This window comes from Micropterus dolomieu, linkage group LG05 (genome assembly GCF_021292245.1).
Source record: "Micropterus dolomieu isolate WLL.071019.BEF.003 ecotype Adirondacks linkage group LG05, ASM2129224v1, whole genome shotgun sequence".
Taxonomy (NCBI): Eukaryota; Metazoa; Chordata; class Actinopteri; order Centrarchiformes; family Centrarchidae; genus Micropterus; species Micropterus dolomieu.
In genome coordinates this window covers 5,830,486-5,853,733 of record NC_060154.1, presented here as the reverse complement: position 1 = coordinate 5,853,733, position 23,248 = coordinate 5,830,486, and the positions used below count along the sequence as shown (strand labels likewise).

The 23,248-nt window shown below is 38.0% G+C and overlaps 1 protein-coding gene across 4 annotated transcripts in view; it reads left to right on the top strand.

Annotated features, from left to right (window-relative positions):
* The window catches only part of LOC123971105 (contactin-associated protein-like 4), an 81,632-nt gene extending 60,290 nt beyond the window's left edge, over positions 1 to 21,342 (top strand). For 2 of the 4 annotated variants that reach the window (XM_046049721.1, XM_046049723.1), the window contains exons 16-22: positions 4,628 to 4,867; positions 9,578 to 9,802; positions 11,536 to 11,669; positions 13,183 to 13,270; positions 18,256 to 18,471; positions 18,880 to 18,951; positions 20,462 to 21,342. In XM_046049721.1, coding sequence (XP_045905677.1) covers positions 4,628 to 4,867; positions 9,578 to 9,802; positions 11,536 to 11,669; positions 13,183 to 13,270; positions 18,256 to 18,471; positions 18,880 to 18,951; positions 20,462 to 20,658 — 1,172 coding nt within the window. In that variant the 3' untranslated portion in view covers positions 20,659 to 21,342. Of the gene's footprint in view, positions 1 to 4,627; positions 4,868 to 9,577; positions 9,803 to 11,535; positions 11,670 to 13,182; positions 13,271 to 15,587; positions 15,723 to 16,052; positions 16,354 to 18,255; positions 18,472 to 18,879; positions 18,952 to 20,461 lie in introns of those variants that run through there. The other 2 variants (XR_006825124.1, XM_046049722.1) reach the window with 2 other exon arrangements.
* Positions 21,343 to 23,248: the final 1,906 nt, after the last annotated feature.

Sequence of the window (23,248 nt, the reverse complement as noted above, 5' to 3'; positions counted from 1 at the left end):
CCGATTCTCTTGTAGCCCATCCCAGCCTTGTGCAGATCAACAATCTTGTCCCTGATGTCCGTAGAAAGCTCTTTGGTCTTGCCCATGGTGGTGATGTTGGATGCTGGTTGTTTGGGTGTTGACAGGTGTCTTTTATACAGGTAATGAGGTGAGGCAGGTGTATTTGATGTAGATAATTGGTTGGGATTGGGGCTGTGTCTTAAAGAAAGACTAACTGGCTTGTAGGAGCCAGAATACTTGCTGTTTGGTAGGGGGTCATATACTTGTTTTTCCTCATCAGATGGTTATCAATTTTTATAAATTCATATGATGTGATTTTCTGGAATTTTCTTTGGGATTCTGTCTTTCACTGTTAGAATGTACATATGATTAAAATTGTAGATTGTTGCATTCTTTGTAAGTGGGCAAACCTGCAAAATCAGCAAGGGGTCAAATACTTTTTTCCCCCACTGTATATAAAATTGCCTTGTATAACTTAAGACAGGATATTCCATAGTTTGAATTAATAAGCCATAATATTGCCTTGGGTTAATTTATATAACACAGAGTTATTCTGGTTCAACTTCATTTATTGCCATAGGAAGGAATTAATTTGTATACACGCTGTAACCTACATCCTTGTACAAGTGGTAATTAAAATAATGCTCATATTAATAAGTTATTGTATTGCTATAGTGTCTCTGTTGGCTGATGTGTACAGATGTATGTGTTTATGTCCTCCTGCTTAGTTCTTTGAAATAATAATAGTTACAGCCAAAGAAACTTTTTGAAACTCGGCACGTTAAGTGATCCAAATCAAACTCACCCACTATGCTGCATGATCAACAGGTGCATGCTGGGTCTGGCTAAAATGCTCCTGGTGGATTCTTACCACTGCCTACTCTATATCGAACATCTTGTTGTCTGCCTTGGTGATGTATTATTCTGATGTTGATTCTATAAGAACAGAATATTTAATTTATGTATATTAATAATGCTTGTTGCACCGCTGCAGTTCCCATAGCCTCCTTTTAGAAAGTTTTTTTTATAATAGTCTGAGTTTTGTCCTCTTTGGTTAATTCTAGTTAGACTACACTGAGAAAGGCAGTTGTATTTGTAGGTGGTGATCAGTTCTAGAAATAATGCCAATATCCATCTATGGAAAATAATTATAGTTGGTTTGAGCATCAGTGCCCTGTAGTGCGGTTTCCTCTCAGGAACGGTGTGATGTTGTTCTCCTAGTGTGGCATGCACTTTAATTTGTAGCCTGAAATTTGATCTTTATTTTAATAGATCTACCATACATGTATAACATTGCCATCATATATCATCATATAGTGTTTAGTCAGAGTTAATTTTAACTGACCGACTTTTTATTTTTACTGGACTACAATATTCTAGTACTCTATACAGTAGCCTATGTTAGTGAAACACAAGTCCTTGGTCTTGTTTTTTATCCAATACCAGACCTTTTGTGCAGGCCCGCTGTCAGGGGGGGGCCCATGCAAAGGTCAATGGTTAACCCTTAAATGGGATGAAGTACAACCCTTTACTTGGTGTCTTATATGAAAAACAAAACTTTTTAGATGTATTTACATGATAAATAAATATAATAATCATTAAAACTTATTTCAGACTTCTCATCTGATAACCCACTCCCCGCTGTTATTGTGATAATGGTACGGTCAAAACATTTGGCCATTCAGATGTGCAGGACCACAAAAAGCCAGTTGCTTGAAGCGAACACTGCAGCCTGTCAGGGGCCCAAAAAAAAGAAGCCAAAACAGAGAAAACATCATAGGGAGGCAATGGCCAAATTTCTTAGCCAAAAAAAGTATTAAAAAGCATCATGTATGTCTAACAGGCAAATGTGAGAAACCAGTGAAAAACAAATAAATACCTGACAATAATGAGTCAGGGCAAGTGAGCTGATGCGATGCGTCTTGCACAGTGATTCGCGGTAAATAACTGAAAGAGTTTTGCAAAATAACCATCTAAAATCTGAGGCGCAAACTTGCTCTGTTTGGGACTGTGAGCTGCACTTTATCTGAGGTGCTGAAGTGAACATTTGTGGTGAGATTTCTGCCTGATCGGAAGTGTTTGTTCCTCTCATCCAGTAGTACAAATGTTTCTGTGTCTGCAAACGGTCTAAAGGGGCCAAATCAGCAGGTGACTTTCCCAAACAAAGGCAAAGACAAAAGAAGAGGAAAGACTAAATCGTGTGTGCTGCGTCTGCAGAGATGATATTACAGGAGAAAATATTTTAATACGCATTTAATGTGTATTCAAACATTAGTATATTGATCTGTTAAGTTCTGTGCGTACAGCATGAAGGAATTACAAATGTTTGTTTCCTTATACAATGACCTTGTGCTGCATAATGACAAACAACCATGTAAAAGGTTACTACTACTACTACATATCTAAAAGCAACACAGAGTGCCTGAGAGCTTTACTGCATTATATTCTGTTATATTGTGACCTACCAACTGAATTTTGTTTTTACATTTATTCATTTAGCTTTTATCCAAAGCGACTTACAATTGCTATATATGTCAGAGGTCGCACACCTCTGGAGCAACTAGGGGTTAAGTGTCTTGCTCAGGGACACACTGGTGTCTCACAGTGGATTCAAACCCAAGGTCACTCACACCAAAGGCCTGCGTCTTAACCACTGCCCCATCACCACCCCGGTTTTTAATAAAGATTAGTAACACCATGCATACACATAGCTGCAAATATGGTTACAATATAATAAGCTATACATGTGGTAAGCCTCTGTTTATATTTTATTTTATTATTTCAGCTGACACAGCCACATGTTTTGTACATAATTTAACCAATACTTTGATTAATGTAGTCCTCAAGTTTGAATTTGATAGATTAAGAATGTTTATTTGTCCACTCATAATTTGATTGTATGATTTAATGCTTTGCAGTAATTTCTTCAATGTTTGAGTTTACTTTTCTCTAATCACTCAAGCATTGAAGGGCATTTATTTCTCTGTCTTGTTTTAAGTTAAAAGGAGGAATGAACATAACTGTCACAATCTAATTTGAAAGATTAAAAAAAGCTTTATAATTATATTGAGTAATTGAACATATATGTGAGCATGGCCTGGATGAGTCTACAATACTGAATTTTGAAATGTTCGTTAGGGACTCCATCTGTGTCACTATAAGGCTAATGGCCAAGAGCTTCTTTGAAATTTGCCGTGTTCATATTAGAACAAAGGGTAGGTGGGTCATGGTGGTGCTGGAGTGGGTGTCGATGAGGGGCCCAGTTTGAAAAATGTTGTCCCCCCTGTCCATAATTCCTAATGGCGGGCCTGCTTTTTTGTATTGTGACACTATGAGGTGAGCCTTTAAAGCTGCTTAAGTGGCTCTCATTCTCAGTCATAGACAGGGTTTTTCTTTTGACTCCCGCAGGAGTTCTTACCCTGGCAGTTCTTGTCCTTTGTTTATCTACCTCCATCAGAGGATCTGTCTGTGTTGGTCTTTTAGCCAAAGTACACCAAGGATCTGATCCTTTATTGCAGTCACAACCAGAAACTTCAGATTCTAGCCTTTGCCGGTCAGTTTATAGAAGTTTGCTGTGCATGTGTTTCATTCAGTGTAGCCAAACGGTTCCTTATCGAGTCGTTTAGAGAATGCTTAATTGAATTTACCAGGAGGAGGCTACAGTCTCTCAGAGGTTTGTGATTTAGTAGTACAAAAATCTTTTCTGGCTGAACATTTGAAGCTTTTCCAGACTCAAACTGTGTGTGTAACACCCTGCCAGTTCCAGTCTGTGAGCAATAACAATTGTCATGCGCGGATATAAAATAAGATGTCGCCAGCTTGGAACTCCAGCAAAAATGTAATTTGCCAAGTCTAAACTCTGAACAGTGTGAGGTTGCTACAGTATATTAGCATGTTAATTGTCAGGTAAAAGGAGGAAGAGTTTCTTCCTCTGGCTTGTTAGTGGAAAGAATGAATATCAGACACCAGATGTCTCATCAGTCACGCAGTTAGCTAATCAACAGCCAGCACAGTGACATAGGCAGTGTCAGTATCTCAGTGCTCTGCAGAGCAGACATGGCCTTGTTGTGCTGCAGTGGCAACATGTGGCTGTCAATCATAATTTACTGCAGAAGACAAAAATATTGATTTACAGTCATTCAGAGACAGAATGAAAGGAGGAATGTGAGCAGTGTTGCCAGATTGGGTGGTTTACAATTCATTGGAATAAAGTTACACTATATTCCAATGAATTGGCTCCTTCGCATCTCCAATTAGTATAGTTAACCTGATCATTGAGATTGACAGGGCACTGCAATAGGTTTGACACACAGTGACTGATAAAACCACATGGCATTGAAGCTTATTACAGCTAGACTGAAACATTTTTTTCTCATTTTCAAATGATTATTCGGTCAGCCTTGTGATAAAAGCCTCGTAAAAAAGCGTACATCTGTTCATATAAGTAAATTCTTTTTACATTTAATTTAACATTATCTATAAAATTATATATAAATCTTGTACTTTTTTGTGTTAAACAGAAGATAAGCCACACAATGGGGGATCCTTGAACATATGCGGATTGGGCAGGTTTTAAGCTCTGATTGGTCCAGGGTAACTCAAATGAGAAAGTGTCTTTTGTTGGCAGGAGGCACTGCATCCAGACAGAAAGGCTTCCTGGGCTGCATCCGTTCTCTGCAGCTGAATGGCGTAACTCTGGACCTGGAGGAAAGGGCAAAGATCACCCCAGGGGTCCGACCTGGATGCCCAGGACACTGCAGCAGCTACAGCTCGCTGTGCCAGAACCAGGGTCGCTGTGTGGAGAGAACCAGTGGTTTCTCCTGCGACTGTGGCCAGTCAGCCTACACTGGATCCTTCTGTCATAAAGGTAAATACATTCACATGTACAAAATCCAAAGACTAGAGCCCTGATATCCATGATGTTCTGGCCTTAAAAAGTCTCTCCTCCAACTTCAAATTGGGTCCTTTAGTTTTGTCACTACAATTGCCTTTACAATTTAATTCCCTTGTGCATAAGAGATGAAAGGCTAATTTAGCTTGAAGTTCATTACAGGATTGTGTCAGGAAGGCATATGCTATAAAACTGCTCCAGACATCATTCATGGGCTAACAAATGAAAAGGAGCAGTATTAACAGGTATTGTAGATTTGAAAGACCTCATTTTAACTGACTTAGGAAGTATCTGGATGTGACTATAATAGTAATATGTTCGTAACATTAACAACAGTAATATGTTTAAATATTTCAGGAAAAGTGTGTGTTTTTCTGTCTCTCACAATTTAATTCATGCCATATATTCATCGAATGTTATGTTGCACCTACACCTGCATTTTCTTTTCACGACTTCTTTATATGTCTCTCATAGTAGCCTATAATATTAGTGTCGTGACTGTTGGATTTGAACAGCCTATTTGCCTGCTTTTTATTGCATTTTCTTTTGCCAGCTCAGTATGTGCATCCCATTCAGAGGCTCTCCAAATAAAGAGGAAGAGATTTGTTTGCCAGTTAGAAATGGCAGTCACAGGCAGTGATGCATTAGTCAGACTCAGAGGAATAACACACCTACATAAGGAATGCCACATTACCTGCAATGGTATGTGAAGGTCATGGCACAGAAATGTCTCTTTGCAACATACATCTTATTTTTCCTTTAAATTTATGACAAATAATAAGATTCTATCTGGCACTCCATCCCTTGATGTTTGTGTAATTAAACTCGCTAAGTAGTGCTCCAGTCTAACTTGGTGCTACTCGTGTAGAAGACCACTGTATTACTGAACGTTTTAGGAGTACCAGCACAAAAATTAGGAGCAACACTTAATTCAACATGCAACTCCCTGGGGCCCCAGGCAAAACTCTGCAAAGGGGCCCTCCTACCTGACCTGTGAGCCATGTAAATTATGTGCTATTGCCTCCCACTACAATTCTCTCTCCAGTTTTTTATTGTCAGTCTAAGAATAAGTAGATCTCTACAGAATATAATGAAAAAACAATATTTATTAAATAGAATATTTTCAATAGAATGCTAACATAAGTGAATATTAACAGTAACATAAAAACGACATTGTCTAAAATATAAAACCCATAAATTAAACAAATTAATACCAAGCTTCGACTCTGCTGCCTGGTATTTATTCCAGTTAATAAAATAATTATAAATTCAATAGTCAGTGTCAACCAATGACACATGAGCAGAGCAGGTTCAGTTCTGTGATTTATTTTATCGAAAAGCAAGCACACTTAGAGGAAGTGGCTGAGTCCAAGGTATGTTCAAAAAAAAAAAATCCACACAAACAGAAGGCAACAAAGGTCCATGCAAAATTGAAGGCTGAACACGAGGAAGGAGCAAACAAACACACTAGACAAGGGCGACATAGCAACTACAAGCTAAAACCTGAACCAACAAATTGAACAAAAAACAGGCATTTAATACCAAGATAAACGAGGGGTGTGGGAACACAAAACAGGTGTGAGACATCAAGGTAATTAAACAGTGCGAAGCAACACTAGACAATGACAGCAAACGCAGACAACTTTAGACTAAAACAAGAAACAGAGTATAACACTGAAACATGGAACCAGTAGACATAGCACTCAGGCAGAAATGTAACTTGACTGTCAATGAACATACCACTCTCAAAATACAAAAGCAGATGACAAGCGGACAAAAACAAGAACAAACGACAGCGGACCAGGATGAATAAAACAGAACACAGAATACATGTGAAATCTAAATGGGAATGTAACTTGGCAAACAGATTTAAGAACTAAGACACTGAACTAAAACACAGAACTAAGAAAGGACTAAGAACCAAGATAAGAAAACAGGGAATGAGACAGAACTGGTAAAAGTGAACTAAGCTGAACATGCAAATGAACTTTAGAATAACGAAGGCCAGACAGAGGAAACGAGACATGGAACAAAACCCCAAAGCAGGACAAGAAACCCCAAACCACTACATTGACTGAGAAAACAGATAATCATTGCCTTGTTTTAAAAGGATGTGCGTCTGAGGAGTTTTATCAAGTCCACAAAGTTTCCGGGTAGAGAGTTTTATGTTGTGCATGGGCATATGCATGATCAAGCGTAACGCAGTTATCTTTTCCGAGCAGCAGTTTATAAGCACCATTGCCCATTAATCGTAATAAATCCCTTGAAGTGGTTGGCAGTGTTTCATTGATTACAGACTGAGGTTGAACAAAAGAGGCTTTTCATTTCTAGCCGCATCCGCTGATTTTGCCTGCTGAAATGACAACTGCCAGCTAGCTTAAGCTAACATTAGCTACATGAGTTAATGTTTATGGCTGACTTTCAAAACGAGAATCCCGTAAAAGTGTCTTAAATATGCATTGTCATGGGGCTACCCCATGCCTTCATTTAAGCCAGCGGTAGCATTGGTTTTAGCATGCTAAGCTAACCTTAGCTGAGCATTAGCATAGGACTTTTAGCATTAGCATTACCTTTAGTATATGGGCTAGCATCAATGAACACATGGCTTGTCATTTCATGTTATTTCATTTCAGTTCATTTAAGTACTAGTCAGAGTTAAAATCATGGTTAGATAAATACAACACATACACAGTTCACTTCAAGTCATTTATTTTAGCTCATTGGATTTACCCAAGGTCATCCAAATGTTTGTATGTTTTATTCAACCGTTCTCATCCTCAAGCAGGGATCTGGGCCGAAGTGGCAAACAGGAAGTGATGGAGTGTGGAGTCATTTATAGGAATGGTCCAAGTGTGAGCCAGCACAGAGGGGTGTACTGGAGTACCTTAAGTTGCTGTTTTGAGAAGCTTTGTTTAGCATGTAACATTTCATTTCTGGTTTTATAGTTGATATATTGTGGATTGGTGTAGCCAGAAATGTTTTGGACTGTTGAGGTAACATAACGGTGTTTAATTGATTGTCAATTAACTTTGGTTTGTCTTGTAGGAGGGGCTTCTGGTATAAAGGAAGGAGACTCCTCTGGGGAGAACAGCTTTGGCCTGGAAGGGCACATTTGCTAGAGCCCGATAGGCAGGGCCTGATATAGGTTTTTTTTTGTGTTGTTTAATATCAGTTTGCAATGATAATTTGAGTAGTTTATACTTAGTTAAATTGTTTATATATTTTTTCAGTAATTCACTTGCACAACTGCACTTTCCACGTATCTGGTGAAAAAATAAATTGAAGCACCAGGTGAAGAACTCCATGTCTGCTCCTTGCACCATGGGGCTAAACATTACATGCACTTTATATTGTGCTAAAAGACAAAAGGCTAAAACTCATGATCCATGAAAACACAGCATTGTTCTTGTACTGCATAGTACAATTAGTGCCATTGTTGTGAGTGAAAAAGAAAACAATAGTCAAGTCCGACTGTTTTTATACTAAAGTAACCCAGTTTAGCTGCTTTGCTTGCATACAACAGGTTAAATTTTGCTTCACTGTATTTTGAAACAGAAAAATAAAACCACAAATTCAAAACATTCACACAAAAAACTAGAATAAAAACTAAAACAAGGGGATTTGAAATGTAGCAATTTGTAAGCAAGCAGAGAGGTTTATGTTAAAGCTTTACAAAACACAATTATTATGACCTATCATGTCCTGGTGTTTTAATGATGTGGTAAGTGCAAAGATCAGATAGCTTTCTGAAGAGGATCCTTCAGACATTAGACTGACCCCGACTGTCTGTCTCGTTCACTGTCTGTACAGCGTGTCCTCTCTACTCTTGTTTTGAGTGAATCACAATGAGCCCATTCTGTCCTGAAGGTCATGCTTCAGGGACTTAAAGGACTCTTCTAGCCCACTATGCAATTGTGTCTGCCATGTGATGCATCAAGTGCTTGTTAGACAGTGTTAAATGTCAACATAATGTCAAACTATGTCAGTACTAGAAATATGTTGTGCTATGTTGTTAAAGGAATAATTCAACATTTCGGGAAATACGCTGACCTGGCTGTGTTCAAAGGTAACGAAATCTACCTACCAGCACCGATCATATGTTAGACTTATGTTTTTTTAAACTGTACAAAAACAAAGTGCAGTCACAGAAATTAGGGTTTTGATGCCATTGTAAGTTTGCCAGGCATCCTGAACTGGAAATGAAAAATGGGGGGAAAAAAGAAGAAAAATAAAATAGTCTGCACATATCTGTGGCTAGTAGGGGGATTGTGTTACCTTTGGACAGATCCATACTTGCTGTTTCCAGGCTTTATGCTAAGCTAAACTAACCAACTGTTGGCTAATACTTGCATACCGAATAGTCAGAGATAAGAGCAATATCAATCTTTTAATCTCAAGAAAGCAAATAAGTATATTTCTGAAAATGTCAAACTATTTATTTACATCACAAACAATTTCATTTCAAGACACTTAATTTACCAGTTTAAGCCAAAAACAGAAGAGATCATTCAACAAAAAGGCTTTGAGATTTATGACATCTAAAAGGTATCTTGACTAAAGACAGTTTCGTATTACAGATGCAATAGAGAGGGACATGAGGCAGCAGAGTGAAAGCCATACACAAGTTGTTCACTAGTCAGCTCCACCACTGACACATCCCAATGCTGTTAACTTTCTCACGTTCAGAGGTTTCAGCCAGCTTTAAGTCGACCACGTCTATCGCCTACATCCTGAAGGAGCCCTATGAACTGAGCAGGAACAGCAGTGCCTCGCCTTCCGCCATCTACTCTGATATGACACTGAGAGGTGAAAATATCTCCTTGAGCTTCAGGACGAACCAGAGTCCTGCGCTGCTGCTCTATGTAAACTCTTTCTACAGGGAGTACCTGGCCCTGCTTATCAACAAACATGGTGAGCACACTGGAAGTTTAGTTTTTTTGTTTCCTTTTGGCTTGACCAGATTGGCCACTCTTATTTCTGAAATCCCCTTTTGTATCTTAGCCTTCTAGCATTTTCTAAAGTTAAACTCTCCTCTCCTCCTTTCTCCCTCTGGACTCAGTCTGTCATCCTCTGCTGCATGCAGCCAGGCTAATTGTTATGCACAATGTCCGGTTCAAAGAAAGCCTTTGGTGCAGTTACTATTAAATGATAATCCGGTTTTCAGCGGGGGTCTTCCTTTCCTTGTTCTTGCTATTGTGATTATTTATCATGTTAAAATTTCCATCACTTGCTTCACTGTAGAGATTTACATAGCTGGCAGGGAGCAATTCCAGCATTCCTGTGTAATATAACAGGATTTGTTATTATCCAGTGTAAACGCAGCTGAATTACATATTTTTGTTTAACTAGCTTGAATTAGCATTCAGGTAATTTTGAACACACTCCATTGTCATGTTGGAAGTGAATACAATTCTTATTAAATTAATACAATTTTATATAATTTTTCAGACAAAAATGTTACTAATTCTTCTGTTAGTTAAAGAGCTTTTTCAAAAGGTTTTGAATAGTTGATCATGTATCTGCACTCTTGCTGAAGTACCTAATAGAATCCCAGAGAGAGCTTTCTTTTGGACACTCCAAAAAAAGGCTTTTCTCATGTTTCTGTCTTTTACTGCGTCAGTAACAGGAGCCTCAGATGCTACACACAAAGAAACTTTTCTAAGTTGCTCGCTGAGAGCCTGAAACACCCTTTTGCCCTCTGCAAGATTGTTTTTATTATCAAGATGTACTCTTGTGATAGGGGAACTGCTCCCTAATTACTCTATGAAAAAAAATAACAGTGAGTTACAATTAGGAAAAGAAAATTGGGCATTAAATATTACGAGTTTGGATTATTAAAAAAAGATTTCCTGCAGACATCTCAGGGCATTTAAATTATCTCAGCAACGTGGAATTTATTAAGTGTAACACTGTAAAAAAAAAAAAAAAAAAAAAAGGAAATTAATTTTTTAGTGTAGTTCATAGAGAGAAGTATTTATCCTTGCAGTATTAAATTGTTTGTAGCTTCTTAATTCATCAGCTAGTATCTTGGAACATCAGATATGTGGATGTTCTTTCTTTGAAGGAGTGAGTACATGTCTTCCAAGAATGTGGACATTTGAGTAAAATGGCTTAAGTGCTTAATTAATTATCAAGGAGTCGGTCCTTTACTTTAGATGTGTGTGCGCCAATCAGCAACATTGTGAAGATTAGATCAGATTATCTTGCATTTTTGACTTTCATGGCATCGGCTTTCCTTGGTACATAAAGTAACAGTATTTTAATATAAAAATATATTGATCGAGTTGATGCTAAAACAGTTTGTTCCAGGTTTTTTTTGTTTCTTGTATTAGATTTGTTTTATTTCTCATGAGTAATAGTTGTTATTCAGTGACCTCTTTCTATAAGTCAAATTGCCCCTCAGGGACAAATAAAGCTCTACTCTACTCTTCCTTAATATGATAAGTGGAATCTGAGGTTACATTACAGTAATATGTAATAGATGTAAAATAATAGAACATTGACTCTTCGAGTATATACGAAAAACAAGCCTCCCTTAGTAACAAAGTAAACAGTTTCAGGATTGCAACTTGATTCTCTCATCAATCTTTTTAATGGCTTTGCATTAAGGAGTAAGATTGTATTGTTGTTTTGTGTTTGTAAAGATGAGCTGGAAGTGAGGTACAAGCTGTATAGCAGCAGAGATGTGGAGGTGCTGGGGAGCAGAATCACGAACTTGGCTGATGGACGTCTGCACACAGTGACCATCAGGAGACTGGCTGACACTGTCACTGTTCAGGTACACACATAGCAAATAATCAACACTGTGTGACACAGATCACCATAAGCAGGTAAGTGTTTAGACACTGAACCATAGAGTGGGAAGAAATATATTGTAATTAATTTCTGATGCTCAATCTACCTTTAAAAGTCTGTCACACTAACATCCTCATTTTGTATTGCTTTGTTAAATAAAGCTGCTACTCACACTGCAGTAAATGCGATAATTACAGGAATCTGCACACTGACTCTAGTCATAGTTAACGCTTATTTTGTGACCCAGCTGTTAGTTCTCCCACTGCAAACTGTATATGTACTGTATACAGGGATATGCAGTCTTCTAATAATATGATCCTAGCTGGGATAATACTCTTGGACTGGAAACTTTGTGCACAGCGTCCAAAACTCACAACATAAGAGAGAATTATATACAATAATAATTTGCACTGTAAAAAATACATAAAAGAAAGAATGTCCTGAGCCAATCCACAGATTTGATTATTAGGTATTGGCTTTAAATCCAGATGTTCTGTGAATGACAGCTGTGAGAACATCATACTGACCTTAAAAATACTGACCTCAGTGTGTGACTGACTCTCAGAGACACAAAATACAGAAACAGCAGTTGATATGACAGAATCAGACAGCTGTAATGTTCAAATTATTATTCTATAACAGAAAAACAATCAGAATGAAAAAATCAATTCCCTCAGTGGACATGTTGCCTAGGGCACCAAAATGTCCAGAGACAGCTCCAACCAATAAAACTTTTGGAAATCTTGTAGAATGAAATTTCATAAATGCTACATTTCCTTTCTGTTTTAAAGCTACTTTATTTTTCTCTTTTTTCTGCAGCCATGTCTGAAAAGTGAAGCCAATGTGGAAGCACGTTAAACCTGCATTCTTCCTAATGGCCAGCAGGGGGTGACTCCACTGGTTTAAAAAAGAAGTCTGATTGTATAAAAGTCTATGTCAATGACCCTAAATGACCCTATTTCTCACTTGATTTATTACCTAATGAGTTTATGGTTTCAATTACTAGTTTCAAATCTTCTTTAATATAGCATGATGTTAATTTTTAAGGTTATGGTCCCATTTAGAGAAAAATATACAATACAGCAGGGTATGCTTTGGGGCGCGGCTACCTTGTGATTCACAAGTTGCTTCCATGACCTGTCAGGCGTAGAAATGCGTATCCCTCCCCAGCTCCACCCTCTCATCCAAATATGGTCACTTTTGGTACCAAAATTGGCGACAGCCAATATGCCAAATTCGAGGCTCCAAAACGACAGTCCACAAGCCAATGGGTGACGTTGCAGTAGCTATGTCTTAAATCGTCTTGAATCCCATTGGAATATGCAGGTTAGACCAGAGGTTGACCCCTCAACTAGCTTTTCATGTTTAATTGCTTGGTTCCCTGCAGCCATTTGTCGAAGTTTCTTCACAGAGCCATCATTTGGTCACAGTTACAGTCGTTACTTTGTACCTGCTAAGCTTTTCACTTTACAGATGTGACATACATTACATTTCAGATTGACCAGAATGCCAGAGAGGACTTCAACTTGACATCTGATGTGGAATTAAAAAGCATCAAATCACTCATTCTGGGCAGAGTGCAGGGTAAGTGAGGCTCTCTTAGCACAGACTCCAGCACTCAGACACTCATTTGAATAACAGCATTGAGATGTTTGGCCTCCTGCGACAAAACACTGTTGTGAAGCTTTCTGCTGTTTTCTATTCATCATGTTCGGTGGACTAAAGGGAAAACTGCAGCCAAGCAACTTTTGCTTAAAAAAAGTTGATATCCATATTCAAATAGTCACAAAGAGCACTTTACTGTGGTGATGCAAACTAAGAACAACCTCAGAAATTACTAAAGTTGAAGCCACCCACTGAAGTCGTTATATAGCGTTAGATGCATTTTAGAGTCATATGGGTGGGTAAAGTATTTGTGTAAATTGCACTTTTTTCACTAATGCAGAAGTTCAGAAAATACAGTACATGATGGTGATCTCTGTGTTATCAAAGAGTTCAGTAATACAGTCTTTATGCCCGTCTAGCTGAGCGGGACTTCAGACCGCTGTAATGATAATAACTTTAGAAAAGGTCCTTCACTTTGTATGGTAATGAGGAGAGATTGAAAAGAACAAATTATTTAGAAGATTGAAGTCAGCAACCTGCAATTCAGCATAACAACTAATAAGTCTCAGCTGCTGTGGGTGGGGTCAAACTAAACCAGGAAGTCAGACAATACAGTTCAACCTCTCTCTGCCTGACAGCAACAACATTTTACTTTTACGTCACTCCTGCCGTCCTCTACAGGACTCACCTGTCCTCCCCAGGCTTCTCTTACAGGGGAAAGACTTTGAACCAAAGATGTGATGCCTTTGTGTTTTCCTGTTACATCTAATATTTACTTTTGGAGTGCACTATCTGAGATACATTGAGAAAAAAAAGCTGTTAAACATGTGTGTCTGAGGAAAGGTTGGATATCAAAAGATCAATTAGAAACTATTCTAAATTTATAAGAACCAGGCATCCCACTTATTCCTAAAAACATACCTCAGTTACGGTTATCCACTTAATTCATTCACTCCTAAAGCTGGATGGACAGCAATCTCAAATTTATAGTTCAGTGTCAGATTTCACCTGTTGACATTACCATCACAGCAATACATGGATATATCTATATGATCCCATCGTGCTTAAATTATAGTACCCCCAGGTACTGCTTTCCCGACTGTGGGCAATTCATGTACTTATAGTGAGATAACTTCTATTTTTTCTTGTGTCATTTTTAATAGAAACTGTGATACAGAGCAGAAATCTCATTGAGCAATGGAAGTGGCTCTGCTGCAGATGTATGTTACTGATAAAGGAGCAGATAACTGAGCCTTTTGTAGACTTAACTGACTTTAACATTGTCTTCACTATCAACTCCACCAGAAACTTGTAAGAGAAAACGCAAGCTGCCCGAGTTGACCAATCATAGCTCTTGCAGTTTCCACCAAAGCTCCAATGTATAGTTACATTAACATTACATACGTGCTCAGGCTCAAATCTACGCCATTACACAACAATAAATCTAGCATAACTCTTATAATATGGCTGACGAGAGCTACAGTAGAGCTTAAAGATTTAGGCTACAACTTCAAGTGGAAGTGATTTTCTATATAAAACCACAAGGAATGTCCCGTGTGCCAAATGGTTACCATGCAGGGGACCTTTGCCTCCTATTTTTTACATACCAAGGAGTTAGCATTCACTAACGTTGCTGACTATAATTGTCACTAAGTTATAATAAAGCTACAATAAAAGTAATTCAATCAATAGGCAGTGGAAGGCCAACTGACATTGTTTCAGTTAAACTTCTGTTAAAACAAACCTGACCCTCAAAACTCATAACACAGCAGATGTTTGCTCTGTATGGTAATTGTTGATGGAAACGTTGAAGAATCTTGAACAATATCTTGTCATTTCTCCAGGCATGCATCAGTCCATTATCTAACCCGTTAATCATCCAGTCTGAGCTGGACCCTACATTAGCAATTGGGCAAGAGGCAGGGTTCACACTGGACAGCTTGCCAATTACAGGGCAAACTGGCTGTTAAGGGATGCCTGATTCTGATTGAAATAATGGTGGTTAGAAACAAAATCAATAAGCACAATCATACAAACAGACTAGAATCTATAAAATCTATTGACTCTTCCATCCCTGAGAGGATGAGTGATTTTTGAACCATACCAGTGAATAAATTAGTTTTAACTATGAAAACCAAATAAGTCTCATCCTGTGCAGAAACCAACACATGGTGCACATGTTTGAAACTTGATGCTGGTGCTGTTTTTACATTTAGCTCCTTAATTTCTGTTTGTGTTGTTGTCGTTGACCCAGGCCATGTTAGTATGTGACCCAGCCTTTCCTCTGGGCTCTCAGGTAGTCATATCAGTATCAGAGGCAGCAAGATAGTTGATATACTGTCACTCCCTGCCAGTGCTGTCATCCATCAGCCTAACTAATGGACCAGGAAAGAATGGAGAGGCTGAGAAGATGCCCACAGAGAGAGGGAAGGTAAGATAGTGATACAGAGAGAGGTGCAGGTAAAGGGCAGCAACAGGGCGGAGGTGGACAGTAATCTTCAGTTCATGGATACAAGGCCAGTGCTGTCAGTGTGGGATTTGACTGCTTGCACAAACATCCAAATCCTTCTTAGTGAAGACGCAGTCTCTATTCAGCTGTAAGACTGGTTATTATATCATTTATATAGGAAATAATAATACATTATACCACATCATGCTATATTGTTTAATTCTTCCTTACATTGAATTTTTATTAATCTTTATTTAATTCATTCTAGGATCTCATGCGCTTAATTTTAGCTGTTTATTTCCACATTTTCAGGGTTTTTCGTGGCTCACAATAAGGCGGAGGCAGTACCACCGGAATCATTTGCATACACATGCATGGGTACCGTCCCTTCAACTGGCTCAAGCAAACACTTTTTACAAGCAACATATTTTAAGAGTTTTAATAATATGATTGAAGAAAATGACATTTACACAGTTAACAAGCCGCAAGTTGTCAAATCAAACATAAAATTGTTGGCTTTTGTTTACACTTTAATCTCAGATAATCCTTTATCACAAAGACATCATGTTTGGCAACCAAACAAAGATAGTTAGACATGCACATGCATGCTGTGTGAAGCACATTTGTTTTTAATTAAAATACTTAAAACACTCCCCTGCCTGCTTTATTGGAACAAAACAGTTGGAAAGAAAGTTAGATATAAAGAAACGGTGTGTCTTGAGGTGTGTGTGTGTGTGAGACAAAACATGGTACACCAGAGCAATAGCAGACAATCTAATGCTAAATCTGTTGTGTTTAGCCTTTTCTCTTATCTCAATAATTTGCCGCCCAAAAACTTAATCCAAGCCTGATCAAATATACAGCTGATAAACAGCCCTCTCCAGCCAAGCCACTCCACAGTGTCTCATTTATGTGGTGAAAAGTTGCTTCTCTCTTGTAATAACTTAGATGACTGGCAATAATATGCTGTGTAATCAAATTGCACTGCAGGAGTAACTGTAGTTAACACTGACATTTATAGCTGCTGAAGATTTTATTTAGCACCTGCTGTCACAGATTGTTACGTTTTGAGTACACCGAGACACAGGTACTTCCTTAAGGGGGGGTTGTAAATTCATGTTTTTGTTATGACAGCTGAGAGACAATCCAGTGAGTAACAAAATCTTGCATATAAATATACTGTATGTTACATTTAGTCAAACTGATTTATAAAAGCATATAACAATAGTGTTTCATGGCAGGTTTCATCAATATGGGAACTGCAGTGCATTTGTTGGTATATGTCAATCAGATCAACATTTCCACTTGTGTACTTTGCTGAGGATAATCATGGTCCTCAGAGGATGAATCCTAATGGATAATAAATATAATAATGTAAAAGGAAGTCTGTCATGCTCATTTTAGTCATGCTTCAAAGGGAAGCAATCATTTTCCTCTAGTACCCCATAAATGTTAAGACTAAAAATTGAGAAGTTTGTTTCACATTGTACAGTATAATTAACATTTCAGTCTCTACTAGAGTGGATTTAGGTTTGTTGCTTACCAGCTGTTTATTAAAACTGCTACATAAGGGTTTTTACAATCAGAAGCTAGCTTACATTTCAACAAAAAAGGCCAACACCTTTCCTCCTCCATTGTATTTTACAATACAATGAAAACAATGCATCCCTCCTCATCCATTTAAGTTCATTTTGCACCGAGTCATCCAGTAAAAAGTTCAAACCTACTGAATTTTTTGTATTTCTGAATCATATGTTACTGTCTCACCAGTATCCGAAACAGCAAGCACCCACCAACACACAGTCCCTTGCGTTGCTTTAACTGAGTGCTACTGTCGGTCTGAGTACCCACAAAGAAAGGGAGGTTACTGATCTCAAACCTCAACTCAAACTTTCACAGTGGCAGAAGGAATAAAAAGCCTATGGGAGGATCAGCCAACAATAATATTCATATTGGTAGATGCTACAGGACTTGATTTATGTTCAGAGCTAATATTAAGTGCAGATGCTGGAAGTAGTGCAACCTTTATGTACTGTAGCATGAAAAATGGCAAGGGTAGAGCATAACACATTTGACTTTGATGCTGGACACCGCAATTCATGTCCCATCTCAGACCAACATTTCTTTTTTATATATTTAACTTTAACCATGAGCTTTTTTTTTTTTTTTTTTACCTTTCAGCTGCATAACCTTCCAATACCACTGTAGTTAGCATGCATGAATATTGAAGGAATAATTGTTTCAAAACATCTATTTTAACATTCAAAAACTTTGCCTTTGAACATGTGTGGTTATCAATGTTTTATTTGGCAGGATTATCTTCTTTTGTAACAGCGAAACGAATATTAAAATGATTAAGATGTAGATAGATACCACTTACCCTCGCAACCATGGTCTCATCAAGATAAATTTGATGTTTATCACGGCTGTATTTTACGCGTGTAATTACAACTGATAACAAATGTGTCTTCTCACTCACTCCGTTTTGTCTCTGTGTTTTTCTCTCTGTGTTCAGAGTCTGATGATTTGGATGTAGAGCTGGCCGGGCTGGCCTCTCTTGGGTTCACTGGCTGTCTGTCAGGTGTTCGTTTTAACTCCATCAGTCCTCTGAAAGCTGCTCTGCTGCACCCCGACAGCCCTGTTATTGTCACCGGCCCATTGGCCCAGTCGAGCTGTGGTTCCTCCTCTCCAGCTAATCCCTACGCTGCAGAAACTACACACTCCTTATCAGGTACAAGGAGCAGACTCAGCCCTTATATCCCAGACTATACTACACTATATATCATTAGGTAACTCCCAAACTATCAATGTTGGAATCCATCTGGTATGCCTTTTAATATTTTTCTTAGGGCTGTTCATTAGACCTTTTTATGGGCTCATTAACCATCCTCCTGGGTAAGCAGACAAGAGTGATGGCACTACGACAGATGAGATCAGAGTCAGACAACTGTACTGACGTCCTTTGTGGCTGAGCTAAGGCTTTCACCAAGCACTTTCTGCATTGACTGATGGTTCTCACACTGACTCTATCTTCTCTTCTGTCCCTATAAATGTCTTTGATTTTCCTGTTGACCTTTTTGCCTTTAATTTCTCGACTTCTTTTCTACTTTTTATTCACTTTTTCTCTGTCTCTCTACAGACCAACCTGGATCAGTAGATCCAGGTCAACCTTTAGTCAATGCCATCAGGAGTGACTCAGCTCTAATCGGAGGTAATGCAATTGATCTCAGCTGCAATAATAACAATTCAGTAAAATATTATGATGGCATAACTTCATATTTGGGAAGATTATCACGTGTAAAACAGTCATTCTTAAAAGACTAACCAAGAGATGTTAGATGGGAAAGAGACATCAGTTTTTGATCAAAATGATTCTTTCCTCACTTGAGGAGGTAGTGAAGAAACGTAATGGGTTGGCTGTTTAATGATAAGATTTGGGACACTGACAAAAGGATTTTAGAATTGAGTTTCCATTTTAAAACCACTTTAATTCAGCATTTAACTCCCAAATATAGTTTGCTTTATAAATGAAACCAACTTTAGTGATAAAGTTTGTTTTAACCTAAAAAAAATCTTTGAAAAAAAATTCATAGTAGATACATAAAAGTCCAATAATAAAAAAAATATATACACACATACACTATTCCATCTATGCTATTTGTTAGGTAACGTTAAATGACATATGCATTCAGTTTACTTTCTAGTCTGCCAAGATATGCTGTTGATGGGATGTTAGCTATATTAGCAGAAGAGTTGAGTATCACTGTCTGTAGCTGGTGTTGCTGGTTTATGTGATGATGTGGCATGACTGAATTTGTTTTTATAGATATATATATTACTATTGTTGTTTTCTCTTCTTTTTTTTTCGGTCAGAGCATTTGGACTGAATGCAAAGTGAGAGTACATGCCCTGCAGTGAGAGAAACCAGAGTTTCTCCTTATGGCTATTTAATTCATTCCAGTTTGTTAGTTTGGATTTAAATATATACTGCATTTAAAAAAAGCAAAGTCATAATCTTTTCCCTATTCCTCAGTACTGCTGCCACATTGATACTTACCCTGTTTGTTGACTTTCTTATGTAAATGTGAGGATGTTACAACCTTCCCAGGAATAGAATTGCTTGGCAATACATGACCCTTTACATTTCTGTTTGTGTACAGATTAAACAAGCATGATACGTGTTAATTAGTGAGATATAGAGGTGGTGGTTATTTTTTAAACTTTGTAGACAGCAAGCTTTCTCCTTGCTTGTAGTGATTTTGCTAAGCTTAAAAAGGTTCCCTCTGAAGTTATATATGAATTCTTTCTCACCACATCACACCGTGTGTATCCTTGAGGTCTAACTAACAGGTTAAATGTATGTCCTTCCTCCTAAAATATTTGCAACCCCGATTTTAAATCCTGCATCATTTACATCCATGTTTAGTCATTCGTCTGCTCCCATGCCTATCCTGGTGTGTTGCTGTTTTTCCTGTCGGATTAACGCTACCTGTAGATCAGTGGAATTGTATTATACAATTGACAGGAATGTGAAATGGTCAAAAAGACATGAAAGTGGTATCAATCTTCTAATCAATGTTGCTCTTGGCAAAAAATAAGCAGATTTTCCAAAAGGAACTATTCCTTGCAGAAGTCAAGTTAGTGCAGAAAGCTGACAGTAACCTGGTTACCTACGTTCATGCACGTGGGTTTGAAGCAAAACTCTTTTTTTTCTGTTTTAGGGTTGATCGCTGTGGTGATTTTCATCGCTGTGTCTGCCTTGGCGATAATGGCCAGATTCATTTGCAGCAGGAAAGAGACGTATCGAAACCAAGAAGTCAAAGCAACGCAGCCTGAAGATGGCCATGAGTTCCCCTTCAGCAGCCAGGCGGACTCCCAGAGTGCTCCCACTGAAAACCAAAAGGAGTATTTCATTTAGCAGGATCCCTGACGTCCCACTGACCTTACAGGACAGAGCGGGATGATTTAACAAGCGCTCAGGGCTTTACTTGGCACACAGAGCCCTTCAGCCCAGGTACCAGTGGATCAACAAGATGTGAAGTCAAACAGAACAATTCATGATTTTCTGCATTTCCTTTTTGCTGTAATTTTGATGTAAATATTTAAAAATGTAAATGGTAATTTGTGTGCTTCTAATAATATTTCTCTGCCATATTGAAATGTTTAAAATAATTTATTAAAAGGAAACATGCAGAATAGATGTGATGATCAAAACAACTATGTTCCAGTTAAACTAGACTTTTCGACTTTGTGTTAATTTATAAAAAGCACTTTTTCTACGAGGACAATGACCCTTCTGTGAAATTTGAGATGTCAGAGCCATAAACTATGTGTCAAAATATGAGAAGACGAATTCAACTGATCGGAGGATTGACGTGTACTTCATATCTACACATAAGAGTTCAGCCAAAGCACAGTCTTAAAATCAACTAAAATTAATCTGTTATAACTTTCAACACTTGCTGTATATATAAATACAAAATTAAAGTCACTCTAAAAGCGTAACTTCCACACTGTGTGTTTGAGTTAGTGAGAAAGCTTTTATGTTACTTGCTGTGCTTTTTCTTTTTATCATGAGGAAAATAAAAGCTTTACAATGAGACCAAGATTTTTTTTTAACTTTTACTTCCTGCCTGTACCACCTGCAGTGAGCAGCCAACACTAAAACCCTTCTAACTGTGAAGCTTTAAGGAGCACGGACCATAAAACACAGACTGTCACTTCCTTCGCTCTGCAGACATTTAATGCGTTTTGCTGAAGCACTAGTATTTGTTTGCCTGACAGGTAGTATCAGATAATCAGAATGGGAAAGAGTTGAACAGAAGCTGGCAATGACACATAAATGATGCAATGAAAAGCAGCCATCCAAATATTAATATTGGTATATTTATAATTCACTGTTACAGCATTACTTTAATGGTAGATGGGATTTTAAATAGGAGATAAAGTAGTTATGTCTGTTATTTTTTCTTTTTTTCCCTCACAACTCCGTCTCCAAGACATTTTTATGGTTAAAGTAGTAATGTGCAACATTTTCATATTAACAAATGTCTCTTTATAGAGTCTTTAGCACAATAATGATACACGGTTCATGAAAGTTTTAACATTTGCTCTTCTAAATCCCGCTGTCTGTAGCACTTTCTTTCCTGTTGTGCAAATAAACGCATTTTATATTTCCTGGGTAGGTAATGGGTGCCATGATTGCAAAAGAAATCCCAAGGAGATAGTTTGATTTAAAGGAAATATGGAGCAAAATCACCAGAACAATGACTGCTTATGCAATGACTGATTACTGACCATGTATGACCACTTTCAAGACATTACCCTTTGGGTTAGGTGCAAAGACAAATGATTTTCCTTTGACTGATCCCAATTATACCTGATGTGATCTGTATCTGGATAAGGAAATATTCATGTTAATGCAAGGTGTAAATGCACACAAAGCACACTGTGATAGGCAGGGTGTCTGCGGGGTCTTAAAAAGTCTTAAAGGGTGATAAGTCAATTTTGTGAAAATTAAGGCCATTAAAAGTATTAAAAAGTCTTAATGGCCATTTAACAAGGTTTTACATTTTGTAGATATTTTCAGTGTGCCCAAAGAGTTTGTATTCTAAAAGTGTGGGTGAACGTATTTATTTTGCACAGCCGAAAACACTTGATAGGCAGGACGTAACTTTAGCGTCTGTGCGATTCTTCGGTGTAACGTTAGGCGCAGGGATCTACTGTGAGAGCGTTGTACTCTCATACGCCCCTAAAAGTAGATCTGTGCGAACTGATTTACAAGTACAACCAACAATAATATTCCACCATATCGGACCCCCATGCTAATTGTTCAAAACATAGTCGGACTGAGCTATGTCGCCACTTGAACAGCCCCGTTACTCAAAAACAAGATGCACCGTCAGCAGGTGAAGCGGTAAGACAGAAGACAACAGGGAAATATATAAATATAGATTTAGCCAAAGCCAGGATGCCATTGTGCTGCTTTTATCCGCCTCGTCCACAGAGCAACATGTTCATCATGTTATGTTTTACTAAAGTTATTGTAAAAATTTACATAAAACCCTATTTAAAAAGGTGTGTTTCTCTCTAAACCAGTTATAGCTCAAAGTGGCGCGGCAGTCTTAAAATATGTTGAAAAGGTCTTGAAAAAGGTTTTGAAAAGTATTGAATCAGCCACATCACTCTGCCTCCTCCTGCTAGCTTAAGATGCACGGCAAAAGCTGCAAGTAGTAGCAGTAGGTGGCAAATATTCGCTTACAATGTCAACATACTGTAGAAATTACAGAAGGTGCTATGTTCTAAACAAGGGCGGACTGGCACAATAATTCAGGCCGGGAATTTGACTCCATCCCAGGCCACCCTGTTCACACAAACCACCAAACTGCAAATTTTTGTGGACTAACGCTATTTGTTGGTGTAACGGGTACCAAACCAGGTATAGTCTTTGCCACTATGTTCTTCTACACACATTTGGGAAATGTAATGAAATGAAAGTAAGTAGGCCT